General features: G+C 39.3%; 1 protein-coding gene across 8 annotated transcripts in view; it reads right to left on the bottom strand.

Moving 5' to 3' along the window:
• DPYD (dihydropyrimidine dehydrogenase) overlaps positions 1–21,127 on the bottom strand; it is a 490,220-nt gene that overhangs the window by 47,033 nt on the left and 422,060 nt on the right. For all 8 annotated transcript variants that reach the window (XM_067538400.1, XM_067538402.1, XM_067538403.1 and 5 more), the window contains one exon: positions 13,031–13,210. In XM_067538400.1, the coding sequence (XP_067394501.1) occupies positions 13,031–13,210 (180 nt within the window). The remainder of the gene's footprint in view (positions 1–13,030; positions 13,211–21,127) is intronic.

Raw genomic sequence — 21,127 nt, 5'->3', positions numbered from 1 at the left:
AGGGGAGAGAGAGACTTGCTCTCAATGAATATGAAAAATGTGCCCTCGTCTGCCATTGAGGAAAATTCTTCCACCAGCAACTGCTGACTGATTGCTATGAAGAATGCTTTATCATCACGATCCAGACACCCTTTAATGTGGTGATTATTATTCCTGTCATGACCCTCTGGTCATCAAACCACAGTGTTTTTTGTCATGAAACAACTATCCAATAAAGAATAATCTAGGAATAAGCCTGTACCATAGTATCTTCTACCTGCTTATGCTCACAGTAGGAATAGGAAAATCTCTCCCTTTCTATGAGCTATAAGCTGTTCTAACCCACTTTGGAAAATAGTAGTATTTCTTTAATTTTGTGGCACAACCGGTTTTTTACCTTGCGCCACAACTTGAAAAGAGCAACACTTATTTCCAAAGAAACTAAAAGCACGAAGAGGTAGTAACAAATGTTAAGTGACATAACAGAACACATAACTATATGGTAGCTATCCATACTCCTGCATATTTCCAGAGTAAAGTTGATAAGAACACATAGTCTGTGTGTTGGAACAATTTTACTCCCATTTGAATTTTGTATTGTCTTCAATACAACCAATGTCAGGCCCTAAATTCTGGTGTTATTCTTGTTTCAGAAACCGTGGCAAACAAGCCTCAATTGTACAAAGCCCCACAAATGGCATATATTTAGCTCGCAGCATTAGCTTTATTTTAATTATTGTGCACTAGAATAATGCTGAATACCTCATTATCCAACCATTTCATAATTTTAAATGTCCTAATTCTATCAGTGTCCATATTAACATTATTCAACTATGACATTCCAGAGCAAATTAAATGTATTGTTTACTTTTTGAAATCATATTTCTGTTTTAGAAAGGAACAAGATTATGTACACACATATGGGAAATGTTGCACCAAAAGCACCCAGGAAAAATAAAGTCAATGCAAATATTTTGCAGACTGGAAAAGATATGTTTGAAATACTGGCCATGTAGTCAATATTTTTTCTTATCATTTTCATGTCTGTCTATCAATCAATCAATCATTTTGGTTGCCATCTTTATGCAGACAACCTAAAATAAAGATTATTTTGAATTGTTTTATCTTAACTAACCCTAAGTAACAAATAAAACTATAGCGACTAAGAATTTAATACTGTTAAGGAATGATGATACATACAAAGATGTTATGTGTGGCACTGGGGAGGTAAAGGGGGTAAGTGTGCATGGTTAATAGGAAAAGATGTCAAAAAAATGAAGCATAATAATAGTGCAATTTATCCTTGCTAAACGTATTGCAGTGTGCTATAATTAAATATGAAAACCTAAATTTATCTCTATGTTCGGCTGTCATTAATTTAACAGGGAGTGCACATGTTCTAATCTAATGGCTGATTTTTTTTCTCCATGTGCAGCATATTAAAATGTATATTAGCCTCAAGGTGCATAAACACAAAATAATAGACCAAAGGTTTTGGCCTGTGGAGAAAAAAATCCATGCTCAAATGCCGTCAAGTAGCTGGTGATGCAGGGGAGACACTCACTTAGCCTCATTAAGCCAAAGCTCTCTTTTGCTTGTCTTTTGTTCTGCATGACAGCAGCCTCTTTGTTGTATAATAATTCATTCCAAGTTCGTTCCAAGCTACTGAAACTGGTGAACTGTGGCCATTTTAATGAGAAGTATTGGTGGTATGCATAATCTGGAAGCCACGTGGACCAGGCAATCACAAAGCACTGCAGCCAGCAAAATGAGATACTGTCGAAATCACAAATTTGTCAAGTTGTTTTTGGACAGGGTATTATAATAAGCATTAAAATATGCATCCTATTACTCCACATCTGCCAGTCAAAGATCACTGTAATGAATGCATGCTGCAGGGTATGACCAGGCCGTTTTTCTAAGTAAAACAAACTGCAGAGTACAAAAAAATTATGTATTTTTGGCAGTGCCTGACTTTTTTTTTTTTAATTTTTTTTTTTTTAAATCTTTTGCATCAGGAGTTGGATTATCCTGGCATGATGTCCATTACCAGCAGTGAATGTTGTAAAACCAACACAGCCAAGAAGTTAACATGGATACATTGTTTTTTAATGGCCACATTTAGTGACTGAGAATACAAACACTACACTCAGTGCTTATAGCAAATTTAGCATACTGTATATATAAAACCCACAAAGATTAAACCATTTTAAATCCACTCTAGTAATCCTAGTTCTTTTGTTTTATCTATTTCTTCTGCAAATGGCTTAGCTGTTAGGGATGATACATTTTATATTACAACCTCCGATTTCCGTAAGAAGTGACACTATAGAGAAGCACAACATAAACTTCCATAATAGTCTAGTTAGGAAAAAAATTAATGTTACAGAAGCATGGTTTTAACCATTCTTTTAGCCCTAGGACTGCTCATAACTGTTTCTGGTTTGGCAATTGCTGGGAAAGTTCACCAAGGGCAACAAGTCTGGTAAGCTCTAGTTGCTCAAAGTTGTCCATCAACAACTTTAGGTCCTGATTGCCTTTGGTAATGCCCCACAGCAGTTCCATCAGAGCTAGTGAACAGAGGCAGCTAACAGAGGAGTTTTGCAAGGGAGTTTAGAGGGTGAGTGAGAGAGTGATGGGGGGGGGGGTAGATACACTTCATTAACATTCTGTAAACTAAAATCAATACCCTCTCCCCCCCCCCCAAACAAAAAACAAAACAAAAAAACTACAATAAAATAAAGAGCTTCAGGCATAAAAAGAGAATGCAGGCAGAAGTCCAGCAACAGAGTGGGGGCTATCCAGTTTATTGCACTGAATGCAACATGTATGATTACCTGCCCTATGAGCGGGTGACATGCATATTCAGTGCAAGTAGCTCCTGGCCCACAGAGACCACCTACAGGATTTGGAGACCAGAGTGGCTGACCTGGAGGAACTAAAGGAGACAGAGAGGTACAAAGATGAGACTTTGCATGACACAGTAGAATGGTCTCACCCCGTTCTACTGTGTTTACTGACAGTCTCTGTACTGTTGAGGAGGATGAAAGTCTCAGGGAAGGAGAATATCAAACCGGAGCAGAGGGAAATGATCCCATAGTTGGGACCCTTCTTCCAGATGATGTCATGCTATCCTCTTGCACTGATGATACCTTTCTAGGGAGGCAACTCCAGTTATTAGGAAGACAGGTAATAATAATGGGGGACTCGATCATTAGAACAGAGATAGCTGGGTTTGTGATGACTGGGAGAACTGCATGGTTACTTGCCTGCTGGGTGTGAAGATTGTGGATCTCTTGAGACATGGAGACAGACTTGTGTGTAGTGCTTGGAAGAAGCCGGTGATTATGGTACATGTAGATACCAATGACATAGGGAAGGGTAGGAGAGACGTCCTGGAGGCCAAATTTTGGCTGCTAGGTAAGAGACAGAAGTCCAGGACCTTCATGGTAGCATTCTCTGAAATGCAGGGCCAGTTAGACAGGCAGAACTGCAGGGTCTCAATGCGTGGATGAGACGATGGTGTTGGGAGGAAGGTTTTAGATTTATTAAGAAATGGGGAACCTTTTGGGAAAGGGGAGCCTATACAGGAAGGATGGGCTCCATCTAAGCCAAAATGGAACCAGATTGCAGGCACATAAAATTAAAAGGGTCGCAGAGCAGTTTTTGAACTAAGGGCGGGAAGAAAGCTGATAAGGGCGGAGGAGCATGTGGTTCAGACAAAGACATTCCTTAGGAGAGGAGCTATTAGTGGAGATTCTCTATATCCTAGTAAGGAGGAGAGGATGGAAGAGGTCAAAATATGGGTAGGATCTGATGAGAAACAATCAAATGAAAAAGAGTCCCATTCAATTATATCACATAATGGCAGACAGCTAAAAAGTGACAATTTTATAAATGCTAGAAGTCTAAATACTAAGAAGAGTGAACTTGAGTGCCTCGTATTAAATGAGGATACTGATATAATAGGTATTACAGACACTTGTGGGATGAGGATAATCAATGGGACACAGTAAAACCAGGGTACAAAATACATCGGAAGGACAGAATTGGTTGTACTAGTGGGGAAGTGGCACTATATGTGAAAGAAAGCATAGAGTCAAATGAAATAAAAATCTGAAATTAACCAAACTGTGCCACAGAATCTCTATGGACAGTAATTTCATGTTTGAATAATAAGAATATAGCAGTAGAGATATACTACTGACTACCTGACCAGGATGGTGAAAGTGTCTGTGAAATGCTCAGGGAGATAATGGGGGATTTAAATTATTCCCATATTGACTGGGTACATGTCACCTCAGGATGGGATGCAGAGATAAAGATTCTTGACACCTTAAATGACTGCTTCTTGGAGCACTTAGCTGTGGAATCAACAAGAGGAGAGGCAATTCTTGATTTAGTCTTAAGCGGAGCACGGGATCTGGTCCAAGAAGTGAATATAGCTGAACCGCTTGGTAATAATGACCATAACATAATAAAATGTAACATCCCTCATGGGGGACGTGGGGGGGGGGGGGGAGGAGAGAGAACAAAACAGCCCACCACAGGGGAACTACACAAAAATGAGGAAGTTAGTTAAGCAGAAATTAAAATGTACAGTGCCAGAAATGAAATCCCTGCAAGCTATATGGAAACTTTTTAAAGACAGCATAAAAGAGGCTCAACTGAAATGTATACCCAAAATTAAAAAATAAAGTAAGAGGACCAAAAAAGTGCCATCATAACTAAACAACAAAGTAAAAGTTAGAGGAAAAAATACATCCTTTAAAAAGTGGAAGTTACATACGATTGAGGAAAATAGAAAGGAGCATAAACTTTGGCAAGTGAAATGTAAAAATATGAATAGGAAGGCCAAAAAAAAATTTGAGAACAGCTGCTAAAGTCTCAAAAAGTAACAGCAAATTTTTTTTGACTTCATCAAAAGCAGGAAGCCTGCTAAACAACTAATGGGGCCACTGGATGATAGAGATACAAAAGAAGCACTCAAGGAAGATAAGGCTATTGCAGAGAAACTAAATGAATTCTTTGCATCGGTTTTCACGGCTGAGGATATGAGGGAGATTCCCAAACCTTAGCCATTCTTTTTAGGGGACAAATCTGAGGAACTGTCCTAGATTGAGGTCTCATGAGAGGAGGTTTTGGAACAAACTGATACATTAAAAGTAATAAGTCACGAGGACCAGATATTCACCCAAGAGTTCTGGAGGAACTCAAATATGAAATTATAGAACTACTATGATGTGGGACATCAGTTAAATCAGCTACTGTACCAGATAGCTAATGTACAGGATAGCTAATGTGATGCCAATTTTTTAAAAAGTCTCTAGAGGTGATCCCAGCAATTACAGGTCAGTAAGCCTCATTTCAGTACTAGGCAAATTGTTTAAACTATAGTAAAGAACAGAATTATCAGACACATGGATGAATATGATTTGTTGGGGGGAAGAGTCAACATGGTTTTTGTAAAGGGAAATCATGCCTCACCAATCTACTAGAAGTTTTTGAGGGGGTCATCAAGCATGCGGACAAGAATGATCCAGTGGATATAATGTAGTTAAGATTTTCAGAAAGCCTTTGACAAGGTCCCTCACAAAAGATTCTTAAGCAAAGTAAGCGGTCATGGGATAAGAGGGAAAATCCTCTCCTGGATCAGTAACTGGTTAAAAGATAGGAAACAAAGGGTAGGAGTAAATAGTCAGTTTTCAGAAGGCAGAGAGGTAAATAGTGGTGTCCCCCTGGGGTCTGTATTGGGACCAGTACTGTTCAGTATATTCAGAAATGTACAGGAAAAAAAGGGGTAAACAATGAGGAGGCAAAATTTGCAAATGATACAAAATTACTCAAGATAGTTAAGTCCAAAGCACACTGTGAAGAGTTACAAGGGATCTCAAAAATTGGGTGACTGGGCAACAAAATAGCAGATGAAATTCAGTGTTGATAAATGCAAAGTAATGCACTTTGGAAAACATAATCCCAACTATACATATTAAACGATGGGCTCTAAATTAGCTGTTACTACTCAAAGAAGATCTTGGAGTCATTGTGGCTAGTTCTCTGAAAACATCCACTAAATGTACAGCAGCAGTCAAAAAAGCTAACAGAATGTTGGGAATCATTAGGAAAGGGACAGACAATGACAGAAAATATCATATTGCCTCTTTATAAATCCATGGGATGCCCACATCTTGAATATTGCATGCAGATCTTATTGATTCATATCAAAAAAGATATATTGGAATTGGAAAAGATACAGAAAAGGACAACTAAGATGATTAGAGTATGGAAAAGCTTCCATACGAGAAGAAATTAATAAGACTGGGACTTTTCAGCTTGGAAAAGGGGGGATATGATAGATGTCTATAAAATCATAACTGGTGTGGAGAAACTAATTAAGGAATTGTTATTTACTCCTTCTCATAACACAAAAACTAGGGGTCACTCAATGAAATTAATAGGCAGCAGGTTTAAAACTAACAAAAGAAAGTATTTCTTCACACAACACACAGCTTGTGGAACTCCTTTCCAGAGGATGTTGTGACGGCCAAAACTATAACAGGGTTAAAAAGAAAACTAGATAAGTTCATGGAGGATAAGTCAATCGATGGCTAATAGCCAGGATAGTCAGGGATTGCTGTTTGCCAGAGGCTGGGAATGGCTGATGGGATGAATCACTTGATGATTACCTGTTCTATTCATGCCCTCTGAAGCACCTGGCATTGACCACTGTCAGAAGACAGGATACTGGGCTAGATGGACCATTGGTCTGACCCGGTATGGCTGTTTTATGTTCTTATGTTATATTCTTAAGCTACAAGTTTGTGGAAGGTTCTCCCTATTTCAAGGAAGGAGTGTGAAGCAGAGGAGGAGGGGGAAGCAGTACCTTTTTCTATTGATCATGAATATCACATTAAACATTTTGTAGCACCTCCTTGGCTCTGTCCAGCCCAATAACCATATATGAAAATAACAAATGGAAATTACAATGGGAAGCCACCATAATATGTTAATACAAGAGTGGATTTTTCCTTGATTAGTAATTAGCCTACATTTATGAGGGTCTAGAGCTGGCTGACAGAGCCCTATTTCAGAGGTAAAGGATCAGTAATATAAAAAAGGAGTCATGCAGCTCAAAGTTCAATCTTTCTTTGCCCACCACGCAGAAGCAGTGATAGGGTACAGGGAGAAATTTCTCCATCAGCACTCACAGAAACATTTTGTTTAGTCTTGCTGTTGATCAGCCAGGCCATGAGCCAGCTTGTCTTCTCATTCCTGGCTAGGAAAGTTAGTCCTGCCTCCATTGGGCTGCATGTTCCTTGTGAAGTAGGGGAAACAAGGAGCTAATGTGCATGGGTTCTTTTCTCCATGGGGAGTTCAGAAATTTACCACTGCGTTTTTGTGTTGTTTGATCTGAGGCATCCCTATGAGGCTGACCTATCCTTCTCATATAAAACTAGTAGTGTTCCCAAACATTAGGGGTGAAATCTTAGACCTGCTGAATTCAGTGGGAATTTTGCTCCTATCAAGACTTAAATGGGCCCAAGATTTTGCCTGTATCATATAATACTGCATGTTTGGGGGTGATTTCATAAAATACAACTTTTTAAAAAAAAATAGGGGAATGTTTTGAATAATTTCTATACAATATAGTATTTTTATATAAGAACTTTTTAAATGTGCCTGCCATGAGGGTAGAATTCACCAGCCTTCTGCAGTTCAGAAGACAGAGCCTTTAGGTTTTATGCTGTATTTGATAGGCACAGAGATTTTAACTTTAATGGGAGAGCCATGTATTCAAAGAACAGACTAGATGCTTAATATTTTTACTTTAGGATGCTGAGAATTTTCCTGGATCACGCACCAGATGGAGCCTTCAATATTCTGGAACATTATTATCTCTCATATACTTGCAGATGGAGACCACCTACTATTGACATGCTTTTATAATAAACTTTCTTCAAATCTCCTTTTAGCACTGTCCTAATTGATGAGGCTTTAAAATAAAAATCAATCTGTTCTGCCTTACAAATACTTATTAAACAAAATGTATTTATCTTACTCATTTCTTTAGAGAGACTTCTAGAACTCTCACCTTTGGATGATATTTGCTCAAACAAACTTTGGTTTTGGCAAAGTTTCTAAATGCTGGATCCAAACTGGTGTAAGTTCCTTGTGTGTTTAATATCTTTTACAAAGCCCATACTTGCCAACTGAATATGCAGGCTTATTTAACTATTTAGCATATATGCAGGTCACTATGTGAAGTATGATTTTTACATTTTATGTTGATATTACGTGAAACAACTCTAAAGACACTATAACACTTTTGTTACCACCAGCTGACACCAATGTATTTCTTGGACATAATTACTTCATGTCTCTGGAGTAAGATCAGTATGCAACTAATGACAGATTCCTGGAAGAAACAGACAGAATGAGACAGTGACTACACATATGAGATCAAATTATGCCTATGGGGAGTACTGTATCCTGCCTAGATACCTATGAGAACACACTTACGTTAATTACTCTTTTCCTACACCTTCTGGGAAAATGCAGGAAGTATTTTAAAATACAATTCTCTTAATTTTGGATGATAGAGACATATAATTATATGTAGACATATATATCTGTTTTTGCAGCCTTAGTAATAACTTTGGCTTGTGAAATAACATTGTTCATCTTATCCATCAGTATGAATGGGTCATGTACCTGATCAAAATGCCTGAAGTCATTCAAGATAGATATGCTTTTACAAAGATTTTTTTTCCTAGAGGGAGTCAGTAGGAAAGATCTGTGATGTGATCATTACTACCCTTTCCTCTCACATCGGTGTCTGTTATTTGCAAGATGAGATTATATCTGAGACAACACCAAGTTGATTTATCTCTTGCATTTATACGATATATTGGTGGTAATGGAAAACTGACTCAGGGGTCATCTTAATAACAGTTGTTTGTGCCAAGGCCTCAAGTATTTGGATCTTAAACAACCCATCAGAAAAAGAAAAAGTGAGCCTGAAAAGTACAGAGGTAAAAGATTAACTTTGTCTTCCTCTTCTAGTCTGATAGAAGTCCTATGCCATCACTTCCTTTGCAGTGGTCATGGATAAAAGTATATCCACCATGAAGAAGAAGAGTTTAAATTGCTGGGGCTATGTTTAACGGTATCAGAAGCTTACAGGTCACTGAATAAAGCAGACACCATAAACATTTAAAATTTACCAAAGCTTACCCTCTTGCCTGGGGATTTCTATGGGGCACAACCCAAACCCTACCCCAAGACCTCCACAGCCACAACCCAGATCCTATCCAGGGAGCATTATTGGCCCCACCCTAACCCAAGCTCAGGGAGTCTCACTGTCTGAATCCTAGTCCTAGGACCTCTAAAGACTATAGCACTAACGTTAACCATTGGGAGCCTCACCAGCCCGAACCTCAATCCTAACCCTAGCCCAGGGATAATCACCAGCTCCAACCCTAAACTTAGAGCTAGAAGCCTTACATAGTCTGGGGATCGCCACAGTGTGGGGATCCCCAACCCTAATCCTAGTGTGGGGCACCACACCAGCCCCAACCATAACCCAGCCAGGGGACCTCTATAGGCCACAAACCTAAACCTAACCCAAGTTCGGGAAGCCTTACTGGGCACAACACAAACACTATCCCAGGGACTCTTCAGGGCTCAACCCTAACCCTTGCCATGGAGCATTGCTAAGCCCATCCTCACTCAGGGAGCCTGCCATCCTGAATCCTAATCCTAAAATCTCGACAGATCTTAACACTAACTTTAAACCTTGGGAGACATACTGGGCCCATTCCTAACTCTAGACTGTGAAGCCTTGCCAGCCCAAATCCTAACCCTAGCCTGGGGAGCCTTCCCGGTCCCAACTCTTAACATTGCTTGAGTACTTCTACAGCCCCATTAAAATATTTGCTTACCACACCATGGTATTTATATTTAGCAAAGTATTTCTGGTTTTCTCTATATTTAGACCAAGAAATACCATGATTAATTTAACTAATGGGGTGATCATTGTGGACACTATTATAATGTGGACTCTCAAAGCAGCTCCAGTTCAGTGTCATGAGTATCTCTTACAAGGAGGTAGGCATCCATCATTTTACTGATGTCAGCTAGTACTAGGGGATCCTAGGGCAATAACCTGCTAGTAGACCAATTGCTTTGACCAGAACTTGATGGAAGAAATGGATTACCAATAGCACAGGGAATTATTGTTGATGCCAACATTGAAAATCAGACTGTGGTATTATCTATTTCAGTAAACAAACGTATCTAGCTAGCATAAAGGCTTGAGTCTACACAAGCATAAATCTACTTCTGTCAGATGTAGGACCTGCCCTAACTCTAAAAAGTACACCAGTGTGATCTTATTGTTGAAAACTATACCTATTTCTAGTTGTTTCTCAATGGTCTCCATGCCTGTCCAGGGGACAGATCCCCTATTCCCACTGAAGGCAATAGGATTTTTGTCTAAATGGAAAAATTGGAGGAGTAAATGGAGGAGTATCAGCCCCTTACATTTTTACATTTACTGTATAATAAATTGGACCATTTTTATTACTAGTAGCATATATAATATTCAAAATACTGTCAACTGTTTCTTTTTTATCTCTTTTACAGGGACCTAGTGAATGAATTAGCTTTCAGGTTCCATTAAAAACAAGATACTCTTTATAAATATTTGTAAACCAGAATACAGGATTTTGGCTGTCATCTTTTTATTATATGATACCCTTACATAGCTTTTGTGCTAGTAAGAATTTCTACAGTATATCTGTCACCCCCCTCCTTGTTTTTTTTATTTGATTTAGAGAGGGAACCAGATGAACATGCTATATCAGCTACTAAACATGGTAAGTATGGGGCTATTTGGATTTGAATGCATATGAACCTATAGTGCTTAGCTGAATTTGTTAGGCACAGTACATGGAACCTAATACTGATGATAACTTATGAAGGTAAGAACACTGATTCCTATAATATTGCAAACTTAGTTTATGATCACATAATTAGTTACACTAATAACACTACTTAGGCACAGTCTTGCTAATTATGATATTATAAATATTAATTATATCAAGCCTTTGTGGTTGATTCCCTCTAGTAGAGTCATTCATCATGGTATTTCCCTTATACCCACGCTGCCTTATTTTTCTTCCTTTTTCTCTTATTTGTTCATTACTGGATGTCCAGTCACCATGAACTTGGGATTGAAATATACAATTATCTCTTTAATGGTTCAGCCTGAATAAACTTTGCATTTTGTCATCGGGTAGCAAAGGTCCAATGATATAATTTTGTATTAAGGGCAATCAAATACAAAATCATTTATAATCTGTATCTCTTGTTCCTTGTAAATGTCTACCAGAGCCAGCCAAACTAGATTACATAGGACTTTGTTTTTATTCTTTTTCATGTGACCTGTTTCAAGTTAAGATTCCTTTTAATTATTAAATGATTCTTTAAAGCATCTTTTCTTACTACCTTTTTAAAGTTAGTTCTTGATGTAGTGACAAGCTGAAAAGACTAAGAATTGTAATTTTTTTCCTTCTCATTCAGAAGGATGAGAAAAATGTCTTCTGACAATAGCTGTCTATTTAATATAATAAAAAGGTAATACTAAGATAGAATACTGAATATTGTTTTAGGGGAAGAATTGTTAACATCACTGTATTATACAAAATGTAAAATGTAGTGTGTATTTCTCTGATGATATCTGTTAAATAGAGAAAGTTGGAACATGACCTTTTGAGCTGGGGTTTAACCACATAAACTTAAGCAGCTGAAAGGAAATTGATTAGAATGTTTTTAAACACTAGTATTCAGAGCTTTCAGAATAGGATATTCTTTTCCACAGAAAGATAACATTATAATTTTCAGAGCTTCACAGAGAACCTAAATAAATAAATAAAATAAATAAATAAATCACTAACCTCCTACTGATAAGAACTCTAGTCATCAGCAATGATAAGCAAAGATTTGGAGGCATTTGACACCCCACATCCTATTCTTTTGTAATTCTTTACAACATTTTCAACAGGGTTATATTAGACTTTTAGAAGAATAATCAATAGGCATGATGCATAAACTGAAACCACGCTTCAAAGTGATCCCCTCTAGTACCTTGAAACAAAGAGACAGATTCACTGTAGTGCAGAGATTTTGCTTGGTGCAATGGGGAGGAGAGTGCCATTAGGGAGCCAGTTTTATCTCCCTGATTCTGAGCATGAAAGAAGAACAGTCTCAGGGCTGCTGCAATCCATACCAGCTGGCAAGAGCTGGCAATGGGACTGCTAGAGCAAAGAAGAAGAAAGATCTGGCGGTTAGGAAAATAGCTTAGAAGCTCAGAGACCTGGATTCAAGTCCCTGCTCTACCACAGACTTCTAGTGTGCCCTCAGGCAAGTTACTTTGTCCCTCTATGCCTCAGTTTCCACCCTGTAAAATCGGATAATAGCACTTCCCTACCTCAGATGTTCTAAAGATAAATACATTAGAGATTATGAAGTGCTCAGATACTGTGGTAACGAGACTGATGGAACACAGCAGGTAAGCTGGCCCTGTGCCAGCTAAAAGCTCCCTCGTGCTGGAAGAATCCTCAGATGGCAGCCCCATTTGCTTCTGGGGCCCTTTGCACCACCAGAGTGGTGCAAAAGGGTGGGAATATATTACAGAGTCTGACCCAAAATCCATCATGCAAATCTGAATAAAAAGTACAATAAAGAGACTCTTTCTATTATTTTTAAATATAGAATGTAAAGATAAACAGTAAGTCATGCTACTGTCAATGAAGTGGTGACATCACGTCAATAGTAACATGAAAGCATGATATCAAGTCAGCAGTAAAATGACATCACAAGTTGGCTGGTGATTATTCAGAAGAGGACAAAAGACCTTATACCAACTAATTTGGATGGCAATGGTGGTAAAATATGGCCATTGGGATAAAAAGCATAACTCATCATATGAGACTATGCTTGAAGCCAGAAACTCATATCATTAGACAGGAAAATCAGTGTAACTTCATACCTTTCCAATCAGATCAGCAATTCTGGGTACTGGCTTTCCTTTCTGATGGCACATGGTAGCAGGGCTCTGTCCATCCCAATCTTGAAGCTCCTCAATGCTTTTCAGATAAAGTAGGGCTCTCAGTCCTGTGCAGTAGTCCTCAATCACAGTGAAATCTTGATTCTGTACTGCACTGCACACCTACAAAACACACATCCAGCAATCAGCAACAAATTTCCATTGGTGCATGTGAGAGTACACACTTGATTTGAATTTACTGATGTTCAGTGGCCTTAAATGCAACTGGATGATGAATATCCGAAGAAATGGAAATCAAGAATTCAAGCTGATAACTAGTTCTTTCGTCCCTGTGTCACCAAAGCCCACCCGTGTAGATCTGGAGCATGAATTCTCAACCCAGACACAGAGAGGCCCACCCAAGCAAGTGGGAGAAGGACTCCCCAGACAGGACGTGCCATCCAGGAAAAGAATACTTAAAGCCCCTCTCCCTGTATTAATATTATAATTTGCATGGTGGTGGCACTAGAGGTCAGGAGTCCATTGTGCTTTGCACTCTACAAACACAGAACAAAGAGATGGTCCCTGCTCTGAAGTCCTTACAGACAACAGGTAGAAACAACAGAAAGAAGCCCTTATCACCAATACCTGAAACCTTTTCCATCTCTGGTAAGCCCAACTCATGGCTATCAGGCCAATTTAAAACTCTAACCAACCACAGCAACCCTGGAAATGAAGTGACGACTGTGACATATTGCACCACCCCATGATCACCCTTATAGTGTAATTGCATATTGTTTAATGCAAAGTATGTTACGTAAGATGTTTCTGGAATGCTCATGACGTAATGAACATTATTGTTATAGTAATACGTTTGTTGCAGTGTCATGTGTATGGTTATGAGGCTTCATGATGTGATATGCCCAAAGATGTGTCTCATGACATAAAGCATATCCAAACAAGACTCTCTGAGCAGAGGAGCAGTTCACACCTCACTAAGGAATGCATAAAACAAACCCAACTCTGCAGTATTCCAAGAACAAAAGACTGGCCTAGGTATCAACAAAGGATCAAAGGGACTCTCAAGTGGGCTAACCCCCTTTTTCCTTGGCCAGCTTGGAGCCACGATAAGGTACTGCTCACTGACTCAAGACATGGATGAACCCATACAAGGAAATTATTTGACCTGAAGGGGGAAACGAAGCCCCAGAGGGGCAAAGGAACATTTTAAAAAGGGGAGATATTTTGCTGTTCTCTCTCTCTTCCAGCTCCATCTACAAACACCACCAAGCAACTGAAGTGCTGATCATAGGGGGAGAGCCCGGCTGAAGGCAGACCAGCCAGCCTGTGGTGAGAATCATCTGAGTTTGTAAGGTTGCTGAAAATGTTAAGCTTAGTTTAGAATGCATTTTGCTTTTTGTTTTCTCTTGATCATATCTGACTTGTTTTCCTCTGACTTATAATCACTTAAAATCTTTCTGTACTTAATAAATGTGTTTGTTTGTTTTATCTAATGCAGTGCATTTGGTTTAAGGTGTGACAGAGACTCCATTTGAAGGGAGAAGGCTGGTGCATATCTATTTCTTTGTTAAATTGACGAAATGATTATGAGCTTGCAGTGTCCAGTGGGCAGCGCTGAACATTGTAAGACAGAAGTTCCTAGGGTTGCATCTGGGACTGGGGGATATTGACTGGGGTCATTCTGTTGCATGATCTAAAGAGTGGCTTGCCAGAAGCACTCGCTCACTCAGTTGTGAGCAAGTTGCTTACTGGAAGCTGTGTGTGATCTTCCCAGGAGTGGGAGTTCACATAGCAAAGCAGAGTAAGATGGGCTCTAAGAGTGGGGAACTTGGGTGAGACAGCAATTCACTAGTCCAGATTGCAGAGGGGAACATTACAACAACACTTGACCAAACAACCCCATGACTGTTCTATTGACTGTCTCTAAGGGCTCAAGCTGTAATTCACTCATCAGTGACTGGACTGTCTGATGGGCACCAACTGTCAGAAGGCCTAGCTGAGATAGCCTAGGAAGCCAAAAGCCCAAATTCATCTATGAAAAATCTTCCAAAGACATCAAACATGGCAATAAGTATTATCTGATACCAACTTCAGAAATCCCAACCAGAGCACTGAAATGAATTTGGGGCACCTCCAACGGGCTCCATGAGCCAAGTTAAGTTAACACAGGCTAGGTTTACATTGGCGGCAGCAAAATCGCCATCGCCAGATTGATCTTTCAGGATCGATTGAGCAGTCAGTGAGACCCACTCAATTGATCAGAAAGTCGACTGAGTAAGTCCACCCCCTCAAGTAGCATAGCGCTGAGTCGATGGGAACACTGTTCCCGTCGGCTCAGTGCAGTGTGAACAGCGCGCAGAAGGGAAGCTGAGCAGTCGACGTCAGTTACGCAAACTACTCTGCGTAGTTTGCGTAACTCACGTTGACTGCCACCGAATCATGTGGTCAGTGTGAACCAGCCCACAGACACCGCCCAAAACCAACCAGCCAAAACGGAGATGGGGAAAAGCCTCCAGCCGTATCAATGATACCTGCCTAAAGTGTTAATAATTCCTGCCCAAAAGTCCCTAGTATTGCCAACCACAAGTGGCCAAATCATGAACCCAAAACCATGAGAGTTTTTTAAAAATGGGATTATTTTCATTTGTCTTCTGTTTTTTTGAGCCTTTAGGGTTCACATTTAAAGGTCTTTTCTGCAACCATGTGAAAATATAAAACCTGAGATCCTCACTTAATCACTGGATTCTAGGAACTGGGGCTTCAAAAATAAACACAAATAAACCCCAAACATTGTGAGGCTGGCAATACAATTGAAATTTTTTGCAATCTTGGGGCAGTAAAGGAATGTCTGCACTGCAAAAAAAACCCAACAAAAAAACAGACCCATAGCAGTGAGTCTCAGAACACAAATCTACAGACTTGGGCTTGTGCTATGGCACTATAAATAGCCATGCAGATGTTCCAGACTGGGCTGGAGTTCCGGCTCTGAAGCCCACGGAGAGGAAGGGCTTCAGAGCCCAAGCTCCAGCCTGAGCCAGACAATCTATATGGCTATTTTTAGTGCTGTAGCGCGAGCGAGAGTCTGTAGACTGGGCTCTGCTGCACTGTGGCATGAGTTTCTTGTTTTTGTTTTTTTGCATTGTAGACATACCTAAGTCTCTGTCTCTAAAGATCTCCAACCACTTGGCATGAGTACTCTAAATTGCTAGCCCTTACTGAGTGGCCCCCTTCCAATTTATATGAGGAACACGAGGGCAAGGAGTCAGCTGAAGTATCCAATGAAGGTGAAGGAAGTATTGTGAAGGGGAAAGAAGTTCAATCCATATTGTACCCTTTTAAGGGGGAATCACCAATTTGCCTGCCCTACAAACTGCAGACACATTAGGTAAATCTCTAGAAAGACTATCAGACACCAGGCTAAGTCAGTGTTTTCAGTGACTGATAGAGCTTTTATTCCTATGTGGATATCGAAAAAGCAGTAGTACTCATGCATAAGAATGGCATGTAACAAATAATATGATGAAATGGTCACCTACTTTCAGACATTATAAACACACACCGATGCCTCTAAAATTTAATAAGATACACTGGATAACTGATTTCACCACTTAGGGGGGAAAAAAAAAGACCCAGGTAACATATCAGTATTTTACTCATGGTTTCACAAACTAATGCAAGCTGCAGTTCAGAAGAAGAAAGGTACATTTAAAAATATTGTACACTACAGCTTTGCAGGAAAAAAAGGGAATAACTATAAAATATGCACAAGAACATTTCCTATGCAGCCCATTTACATTACACAAAATCTGTTTCTCTAGAGAAACAGTGTGAGCATTAATTAGGTCTGTTATGCCTTCCATAGACTTAGAGATTTTTTTTTTCAGAGCAATTATAGAGAACATCATAATAATTTCCTCCACAGGTTATTTAACTGAAAACTCAACTGATGCTTTATTTAAACCTCTTTGTTCACTAAAGGATTCTATTTTTTTTAGCATATGGGTAACACTTTTATTAGCTATTCTTAAAAAAAATATTAAAAATGTAAGAAAATAAAGTTAAAAGGCATGCTATGTCATGTCATTTAAAAATGTTCAGATTCTGTTGTTGAATTCCTGAAATATTTTGACAGGATGTGTACATATGAGATACACAGGAGAATACCTGTTATAACCTTATAAATAGAGAGGATTTTACTGTTTTTCATGTTATGGAGCAATATTATGAACTGAAATCATCTAAGAATGTGCGGAAGATTATATCCATCTAAAAATCCTAAGGGGGGTTCTGATAATTGGGCCTCTAAATTTACTTTTAATTGTGAGCTCAACCGTAAAAAAAAAAAAAAAGTAAAAGTTCATAAAATGTCATAATAATCTACAACAAAAATGTTGATCAGAAAAGCGGAATTAGTCTAAACAAAAAGCCTAGAGATACAACTCAAGGACTGTGTTGAGATCATGCCTGAGAATGTGGGTCCGTAAATTAATAAACCAAAACTGGTGTGTCGGAAACTAGGCCTAACTGGTGGACAAAATAATGAGGGATGGGGCTATTACACTCACTATTCCCTCTGTAGATTCTTAAAGAAAGAGACTTGGAGAGGGAAGGAGGGAAATAAGAGGAACAGACTGAGGCTACTGAAGCAAGTTTCACCATCATGGCTGCCACCCTAATCATCTCTTGGAATCCTGGCCCTTCGTCATCCTAATCCTGGGAGATGTCCTGACCAGACTGTGCTAAACAGAGGGACCTAGATAATATCACCATTTCTACTGGCGCGAGTTGATTCCCAAACTCATCCTGAGATTAAATGGGATTCGACTTTAACAAAAACAGCAGCAGCAGCAAGAAGATCCAGCTCATCTGAACTAACTTCTTCTCTTTTACCCACGAAGACAGTTATTACCATCTTTGTTACCATCTAAGAGTCTGTCAAACAAGCATTTTCCCTTCTAAAACTCTCTCCTGCTAAAACGAAAGGGAACAAGGGATGTTGTTATAATGAAAGTCTTACTTAACACTTCAAATGCTTTAACACTTTTTCCTTCTTTTCTGTATTGTTAATAAAAGGTTAAAAGGATTTTTAAAGGTGTGTTTGCCATGGTAGTAAGTAGGCTGAGTTCTGTGAATACCGAACCTTGTTTAATGTTGGACAGTGACTGGGCTACGTTAACAACTTTGGCCCATTTACTCCATCTAAATTAATACAACAGAGTCCAGTTCTGAGCTCTGATGTATGGGCATTAATCTACTTGGCTTCAGTGGGAATGACTGGCACATGTGAAGGCAGAACATAGTCCTTCAAAAATAAATGAAGTCATGTCACTGAAGAAAATTGTCATTAGAAATACCAAGTCTTAGGACCCAAATCAGCAAGACACTTAAACACGTCTCTATATTTAAGGACTTTTTAAGTACTTTGCTAAAATGGGTCCTTAGGATCATAGAGCCCAATGTTGCAGAAAATTACTAACAAGCCACTGACTTTGTTGTATTCAAAAACATGTACTTGTGGCTTAAGCTCTTGGAACAAAGGAGGTTTTGCTGAAGATCAAACAAATACTGAGATATAAATATATGCAAAAAATACATAAATAATTCTGCAGTGTTTGTGACCAGTCCCAAAGTATTACAAAACTATCTTAGGAAACAAAGCTATAAAACAAAACTATCTTAGGAAATAACTATTACATGACCATATTTTTATTTTGGGGATAACGGTATCATCTACAAAGCAACGATCTGATCTTGTAAAATGCTTAGTGTCTTCTACAAGGAGCTGAACACACTGCATTCATTCCCACTGACTGCAATGGGAGCAGAAGGTATTCAGCTGTTTGCAGAGCTGAGTCCCAGATGAGCTTTTCTTTTCGTATTTTATCTTGCTGGTGTGAACGGAAGAAAAATCAAGCAAGGACAATACTAAAAATGGGAGAATGCAAATCATTTGTTTACTAATACCTCCTATTTGATATCACATTTGCAGCACAAATGTCTTAACAAATGGGCTTTACATAGGTGTAGGCAAGAACACCTCTTATAAACAATTCAGTGGCTGTTGCCAGAAAGTGGCTGGCAGGATGGCCAACAGTATAGTATGGAACCAAAAATAAAACAAACAGTGCACTTTGTTCACAGCTGTAGCTCCCTTCTGTGCTATGTTGTCCCTACCAATCAAAATAATGGATGCTCACTTCACCTAATACTCCAAATCAAACCCCTAAAAATAACTATTCCACAGCTGCATAATCTTACAGACCCTGCCAACACAGACCTATATTAACATTTCACATTACTATTGGCTCATGTTGTCACCAGCAACCTTTAAGTAGAATGCAGTCTTACACTTCAAAATGGGGCATAATCTGTTCTCTCTGTGAACACTATAATATACACATGGAGATGCCAACTCTCCCACATTTGGAGGGGGCTGATTTTTTTTTTGACCTTTGGTCTCAAATTAATTTTGTCAGAACATCAAAATGTTCCTAATTCCTGGAAAGTTACTTTTTTCATGCCTACAATGGTAACTGAGTTAATATTAGTCTCATTTTAGCACACAGTCCTGGCCCTACTGCATAGGCAGACTGTGTAGGGCAGCACAATTGATATTTCTCCCAGACAGATAGGAGCTTCCTTCTCACAGCTGAGCCCTCCCACTTTTATTTTCCTTCCTCCCTTTTCCCTGAGCCAGTGCTCTTCCACTTCCACTACCTTTGCATCATGATGGAGAAAGACAGACAGCATAACAGCATGGGGAGGGACTGTGCTTGCAATCGTTTACACACACAAATACATATATTGAGTCATTTTATCTCAGATAACCTAAGAATACATCCTAAGGGCTTGATCCTGAGCTGCATAATGCATGGGTAACTCATTCAGTGAAATGCACTTTGTATGATTTAACTGGGGAATGTGCCTGTGGAATGCATCACAGGATTCAGCTCTGTGAAACTGCAAGTGTGAGACACACACATACATTGCAGGAGCCCTAGTTATCTACAGTATAAGAAATTACCTCCCTACTATATGGATAAATGAGCCTCGATATAGCCATATAGCTTTGTCAAAGGGATCTGGAAAAAGCTCAGCAGTGAGCTAGAGTGAATGTCTCAGCAGAGTTCTTTTTATTACTTGTTACGTGTTTGTTTTAATAATTTGCTTTTATTTGACACGTTTTTATTCACATTCCATATTTCATACAAAATTATATAAATAACGTGTATTTATTACATCAGTGAAAATGAAACTTTACAAGTGGCCTGCTGGGTTTTTATAATCATCATTACAAAACACAGTAGGGCCAAATTCTGAAGACTTTACCCATGCACATTTCTCAATGGCTTCACTGGAGTTTGCCGAGAGTGATTGCTTTCGAAGGCAATGGTGGAAATACCCACAAATCAGCGTGTCATGTTTTGTTTTGTTCTCTGCAGAGAAAGTTGTAGGGCTGCCTTAAACTTGGTGTATCCGGTAGGATCGATGGGGGGCTAGAGCCATCCATGTAAAACCCCTGTGCCTCCGTACTGAACTAGGCTGATAGAATAGCCCCTACCAGCTCACTAGCAGCACAGCTCCATTTACAGGATTCTCCAGGTGGTGAACACCTTCTTGGGATAAGTGGCAGGGGAGGAGAGCACTATTTGGAAAAGACATTTCAGCCAGGAGATGTATTATCTTTTTCATATAATTTCTGCGGAGCTGGATGGGGAATATGCGTATCTCTTTATAGTCTCAATCCTGTTCCTCTCTCTCCTTACCCTGGATTTTCAGTCTTCACCTTCCCCACCCTGGTGGAGTCTGGAGGATATGGAGAAGCTTCTGCAGAATCCAGGGTGGTGGTGGAAGAGATGGTGCCATTGAGGCAGCAGTGCACTTTAGCCCCACACCTTCAATTGCCTCCCTGCCCTGTATTTCCCCACACAATTCTTAACTAGGGAGATGCAGAAAATCTGGCCCTATATGTTCTATTACATTCTTAATTTTCAAGTGGTGTAAATATTCTTGAAATAATTAGATCTGTGGGGAAAAAATGCCTGAGTGCTGAGTATCATCAAGGCAATGTTTCCAGTT

The sequence above is a fragment of the Emydura macquarii genome, unplaced genomic scaffold (assembly GCF_026122565.2).
Source record: "Emydura macquarii macquarii isolate MOO-44397 ecotype Brisbane River unplaced genomic scaffold, CSIRO-AGI_Emac_v2 contig_480, whole genome shotgun sequence".
NCBI lineage: Eukaryota > Metazoa > Chordata > Testudines > Chelidae > Emydura > Emydura macquarii.
This window is presented reverse-complemented; position numbering and strand designations above follow the sequence as displayed.